Consider the following 6,262-nt stretch of genomic DNA (forward strand, 5'->3'; position numbering starts at 1 on the left):
TAGGTAAAACAGTATTAAGTGTTACACATCAGGTAAATTTCCAACATCGAACTTTGGGAGGTAATAGGAAAAAAAAAAAGATTCTAGTTGTCCAACATGGCTGCTGTCATAACCTTCCAGGGTTAAGCGACACGTTGATCTTTAGCTCATGTTTATAGATTACAGGAAGTTACACTGTATTATGGTTTGAGGAAGATATTTACAAGAAACATTCTGGCCAAGATAGATGTCTTACTTTTTGTCACTCCAGTGGAACAAAAAAAAAAAAAATGTCTTGCTTGTTAAGTAATGGAAGTCTGTCACCTGAAAGCTTAAAAAAAAATACATAATTTTTTTAAAAATAAACTACCAAAATGACGCAGTGCTGTATATTGGCATCTGTATCGCTTCGAGCTTTCAAGTGCAATTGCATTTTCAAGCGTTGGGAAGCGGAGTCCAAAATGGCTGCCCTTGTAACGTTCTAGCAGTGCTCCAGCAATCAGATACAGGGTGAAGAATAGTTTATATCTGTGGATTACAGATGGCAGATTCAAGATGGCCACCCTCAGTGTTTTTTTTTTTTTCTTCAGATATATTAACAGTTAACAAGTCACTCTATGCCATGGTTTGAGGAAAAATTTTGGCTGAGATAGATTTCCACAAAGAGCAAACATCAGAAACCAAGACATCTTTCATTTGGAAAACTGTTTAAATTTGATTATTTAATGAACTATTACCATGTCTTTAACACAAAAGTCTCAAATGCTCGAGCTTTATTTCTCCAATGAAGGTTCAAGCTTATGATAACACGACACGTAGAGTATATCACCCAGTCTTAATTGGTGTCGCTCCAACCTGATGATGAGGCTCTTTCACTTAGTTGTTTATTTCATTTATTTCAGCTACCAGGTCTCTATAACTGAGCAAATGAAAAGGGGGAAAAATGCAAACCACACAGACATCTCATGGGATTATTAATAAGCAAATAAAGCCAAATCACACCCTAAAGCATTAAAACAAAAAAACTCTAATAATAAGACAGCAGAGTCATGTTTCATGTTTGCTGTTTTGATGAAAACTCAGCAGGATTTTTTTTTTTTCTTCTAAAAACCAAAACCAAACACAAAGGCCAGAGGGTGAGGATTTGGCCTGATATCAGCTGAACGGCTGGTGATGGTGGAATCAGAGTCCAGACTAAGGACGGAGGGATGAAGAGAGAAGAAGAAGTGATCAGTCAGTGGAGAAGAGATCTCCAGCCGAAGGCAGTGGCGCCAGTCCTCCGGTGACGTTGGGCAGGAGCGAGAGGTCGGGCAGGCTCTGGATGTGAGACTTGAGCTCTTTGCGCACCTGAGTGACTCGCGCCAGCTTCTGCTTGTACTCCTGGAACACCGCACATCAGCCGAAAAATTCATTCTGTTGCATTCTGATTGGTCAGAAGTTGTTAATGAATTGCCTTAATCGTTTCCATAGTAACAGCTCATAGTGGTGAGTGATAACAGGCGCTAATGTGTTTTGCAGATGTTCCACAACATTAAAGGGTAACTAGGAATAAATTTAAAAAACATGACATTCTTTAATAAATGAAAAAATTTAACTGGTGTGGTGTCAGAGGAATAAAACACACCACTGTGTTGGTAATTATTTTCTTACAGCAGTATGCCCTCTTCATTGTGTTATATAACGTCAATACTTAATCATCAGTTCTTCCGTTACAGGCTTTTATTTAATTACATCACTCCTTCAAATTCAGCATGTCACAAAGAGAAATTATCAAATGTGAGAAATTAATTTCTTGCTTTTTCAGCGAAAAATCGTAAACTGTTAGACATTAGAAGACGAGCAGATGCTGATACAGTGCATCTCTTATGGGTATGGTGTTGATGGTAGCCATACTGTACAGGCTTCTATACAAACCCCTGTTTAGACTGTGTGTGTGTGTGTTGTACCTCGAGTTTTTTTTCCCGCTCGTTCAGCGCCTCCTTCTGGCTGTTGATGTATTCAGTGAGCATGCGGGCCAGCTGTCTGCGGTCCTCCAGCTCGGCTGCTAGTCTCCCGTTATACTCAGCCAGCAGCAGGCACGCTTCATCCACCGTCTTCGATAGCTTATCTGCTGCCTCCTTATCTGCACATCAAAAACACGATACTTAATAAAACACTGACTTCTAGCAAGTCATGCTCAATAGCTACGTGTTTAAGGTACCGACAGAAACAGCCTGGAATGATGATATGATTTTAGCATTTAGCGTATTTTAGTGAGTTCCAGAACAGATAATAAACCAAAAAAGTAATATTCTTAATTTCATTCCATGGAGATTAATCAACAGAGTGTGGAAAGATATGGAATATTTATGTAGGTTAAAAATTATCTGGGGGTGAAAAAAAAAAAAAGCCATGGGGGGGAGGAGACATAACTCATTTTTAAACCATATTTAATTTTGAATACAAAAGATGATTACTAATAAATGGATTATAAATGCTTATTATATTTATTAATAAAAGTAAATATAAATTTACAATGCAGAAATAACACAACAGGTAAACAAACAATTGCATAAATGTGTTGCTAATAATAATAAAACAAAAGTTAACCTTCTTTACATTATTTTTCTTTCATCATTAGATCTGTACAATATTCGCCAACACTGTACAGATCTACTCTGAAATACCTAAAAAAAAACAAAAAACAAAAACCCAGCACATTTCTATGTGGTGTTGTGTTTTGTTTTTTACTCTTGGTATCTGATTTGCATATGGGTATGAACACAGGATTACAAAATGCTGGCCACACACAATCAATGCCCAATCAACTTCCAAATCTCTCGACTCTTCTTTCAGAGCAGTTCCTGAACCTGACCTGTGATCTTCTCGAGCAGAGAGACGTCCTGCACTTCCTGAGGCAGAGAGGCGATCTTCTGGCGCACAGTGGCGTCGCCGGACGCAGCGTTCTCCAGATCCTGCAGGGCTTTTACCAGCTCCTCTGTCTGTCCCAAAACACGGAAAACAACTCAGTTGCGTTTTCAGTTATTACTTAAGCAAGCCAGGCACATGAGGAGGCTTTTAGAGAGAGAGAGAGAAAAAAGAAAACTTCACCCAAACATTTCCATAAAACGTAGGGACCAAGCCAAGTCCAGGTGTTTGCTGATGTGGATTAGGACACAGTGCGAGTTAATATAACCTATAAAAACTAACAAAATTTCACTGTATAGCTGAATCTTGCCATCTTAGTTAACCAGAGTCTCTTATTTTCTTAGTGCAGTCCCATAAACTCTACCTCCTGAAGTTGCTCCTCCCACTTCAGCATTGTCATTATTTCATTCAATATAACAATTTGATTAAATATATGAATATATGGGGGGCAGCACGGTGGTGTAGTGGTTAGCGCTGTCGCCTCACAGCAAGAAGGTTCTGGGTTCGAGCCCCGTGGCCGGCGAGGGCCTTTCTGTGTGGAGTTTGCATGTTCTCCCCGTGTCCGCGTGGGTTTCCTCCGGGTGCTCCGGTTTCCCCCACAGTCCAAAGACATGCAGGTTAGGTTAACTGGTGACTCTAAATTGACCGTAGGTGTGAGTGTGAATGGTTGTCTGTGTCTATGTGTCAGCCCTGTGATGACCTGGCGACTTGTCCAGGGTGTACCCCGCCTTTCGCCCGTAGTCAGCTGGGATAGGCTCCAGCTTGCCTGCGACCCTGTAGAACAGGATAAAGCGGCTACAGATAACGAGATGAGAGATGAGATGAATATATGAAGATTTGGCCCATGTATTAATTGTTTGGGTGATTTCCTGTTACATTAGCCTTGTACAGAAGATCAGATAAATGTGTCCACTCTCATTGATTCTTCTTCTTCTTCTTCTGGCTGCTCCCGATTAGGGGTCGCCACAGCGGATCTTTCGTCTCCATTGTTCCCTGTCTTCCGCATCCTTCTCTACCACACCTGCCACTTTCATGTCCTCTCTCACCACATCCATGTATCTCCTCTTTGGCCTTCCTCGTTTTCGTGTGCCTGGCAGCTCCATCCTCAACATTCTCCTTCCAACATGCTCTGCATCTCTTCTCAGGATGTGCCCGTACCATCTCAGTCTCATCTCTCTTAGCTTCATTCCCAAGCTCTCCACATGTGCTGTCCCTCTGATGTGCTCGTTCCTTATCCTGTCCAACCTCGTCACTCCCATCGCAAACCTTAACATCCTCAACTCCGCCACCTCCAACTTTGCCTCCTGTCTCTTCGTTAAGGATACGGTCTCCAATCCATACATCACAGCTGGTCTCACTACTGTCTTATACATCTTACCTTTCACTTTTGCTGGGACTTTCCTATCACAAATGACTCCCGAAATCCTTCCCCAACTGCTCCACCCTGCCTGCCTGCACTTTCTTTCTCATCTCATTGATTACATTTGTAATAAGTGTAAAAAGTGTGTGCATTGGATTTTTTTGGTTATAATGACATATTTATACCAGCTGTGGGCCAATGGCATCTGTCTCATGGGGAGAGTACTGAGTCCTGTAATCATCGTCATCGTCTTCCTCCTCTTCTTCCTGAACCTTCTGGAATGTTCTTTTCAACCCCTTCTTCTCATCTGCTACAAAACACAAACACAATGAATATCAATCGCAAACAGACTTGGTGAAAGGAGGCATGGCCTACGTGTGTTACTCACAGTGAAAGGAGGCGTGGCTTATGTGTCTGTCAGTCCGTCACAGTGAAGTGGGTGTGGCTTCTGAGTGTGTGAAATCTAATTACAATGTTCAGAGTTAACATTAACTGTTTCTAAGTTTTTTTAAGTACTTATTTACTCATATTTATAGCTTTGAACGCTCAAAACTGACTCCTTGCTTATAGCTTAAACATTTCATTAGCCCATAACAGCAATTATCAAATAGGTACCAGAGTCAGCATTTTAATCTTGGTCAGCTGTAGATGAATACACACGACAGGATCCCTATGTGTCGTACTGCCAAGGCACAGAACTCTTTTCTTTATAGAGGGATCTCTGTCTGGAATTCACTCCCTAAGGTAATTTCCAAGTCTCTATCAGTATCCATTTTAAACGTAACTTAGAGTTGCATTATTTTGAGCGGTAACTGTACACCTAGCTCTGTTAAGTTTGATGATAACATTTGTAAATAGTACTCGTTAGGTTTTTGACAACTCCTTTCTATACATTTCCTTAAAATACTTTATTTTATTATTTGTAATTATAATTATTTGCTTTTACAGCACTTGTAAATTAGGTACGAAGACCCCATTTTGGGAACCTAATAAAGATTACTGTACTGTAGAATGTATGGCATGAGTGTGTGAACCAACCTGCAGCTTTGTGTCTGGGGCTGTTGGAGTCCTCAATGGCCAGTTTGAGCTGCTGGATGAAATCGGAGCGGTACAGACTGCGCTCCTGCCAGATGTTCAACAACCGCTCCATGTGCTTCCTGCAGCTCTCGTCTGTTTCTCTACAAACACACAGGGTTGAGGAGGAGGTTTTAAATGGTGGAACAGGAGGTTGAACAGTGAAAGATAAACAGACATGAGAAAGAAATAATAATAAGTGCAAAACAGTTACTTCCCCTTGACTTTCCTTCACAGAAACACCAGGGCACACTAACCTCGCTACATGTGAGCAGGCATCAACAAGGACTCCTTCAAAATCCCGCGTGAACTCCGGTCCTTTCTTTTTGCTGTTCTGAATGACGTCGTTGGCGAGGTAAAGGAAGGTCAGCTTCCGGCTGCTTTTGGCTGCGAAACATGCAAAAGAAAGGATTCACAAATTACATGTTATAAAACAAAGTGGGGTTTTTTTTCCTGACCACAAGTGCAGTACAAATATTATGGAGTGCATAAAATATCGATTCTTACCTTTTTTCAGCTCTTTATGCCACACACGGACGATGGCGCCTGAATGTTTGCGGTGGTGTATGATCCACAGCGACAGTGTCTGAACGCTCTGCTGAGAGTTACTCAGCTCGGACAACTTCTTCTCCAACGCAGACTCCGAAAACGATGACATGATGACGTGAAAGGCTAAAGCAGATAACCAAATACAACCAGGGAAATGTCTGGGTCTGACTGCTTAGTTGCAGTGTTAATACATGTTGTGGCTAGATGAATGAATGATCTTCAGCTTGGCTTGAAGATCTGATGGTTACCTGAATATATGAGACACGAGCAAGGCTTAGTAGGAGTTAAAACACACACACACACACATTGCAGTCATGCATTACAAATAATCACACACTTATAGACGTATTTAAGATCTTATTTACAGATTAATTGAGAAGTGTCACTAACTGG

The 6,262-nt window shown here is 41.2% G+C and overlaps 1 protein-coding gene across 4 annotated transcripts in view; it reads right to left on the reverse strand.

The window, feature by feature from the left end:
- The window catches only part of rprd1b (regulation of nuclear pre-mRNA domain containing 1B), a 52,643-nt gene that overhangs the window by 12,353 nt on the left and 34,028 nt on the right, over window positions 1-6,262 (reverse strand). For 2 of the 4 annotated variants that reach the window (XM_060937733.1, XM_060937732.1), the window contains exons 2-8: window positions 5,828-6,117; window positions 5,578-5,707; window positions 5,285-5,424; window positions 4,432-4,556; window positions 2,834-2,960; window positions 1,926-2,101; window positions 670-1,359 (exon numbers count right to left, since the gene is read on the reverse strand). In XM_060937733.1, coding sequence (XP_060793716.1) covers window positions 1,210-1,359; window positions 1,926-2,101; window positions 2,834-2,960; window positions 4,432-4,556; window positions 5,285-5,424; window positions 5,578-5,707; window positions 5,828-5,978 — 999 coding nt within the window. In that variant the 5' untranslated portion in view covers window positions 5,979-6,117 and the 3' untranslated portion in view covers window positions 670-1,209. Of the gene's footprint in view, window positions 1-669; window positions 1,360-1,925; window positions 2,102-2,833; window positions 2,961-4,431; window positions 4,557-5,284; window positions 5,425-5,577; window positions 5,708-5,827; window positions 6,118-6,262 lie in introns of those variants that run through there. The other 2 variants (XM_060937734.1, XM_060937735.1) reach the window with 2 other exon arrangements.

Source organism: Neoarius graeffei, chromosome 13 (assembly GCF_027579695.1).
Source record: "Neoarius graeffei isolate fNeoGra1 chromosome 13, fNeoGra1.pri, whole genome shotgun sequence".
Lineage (NCBI taxonomy): Eukaryota > Metazoa > Chordata > Actinopteri > Siluriformes > Ariidae > Neoarius > Neoarius graeffei.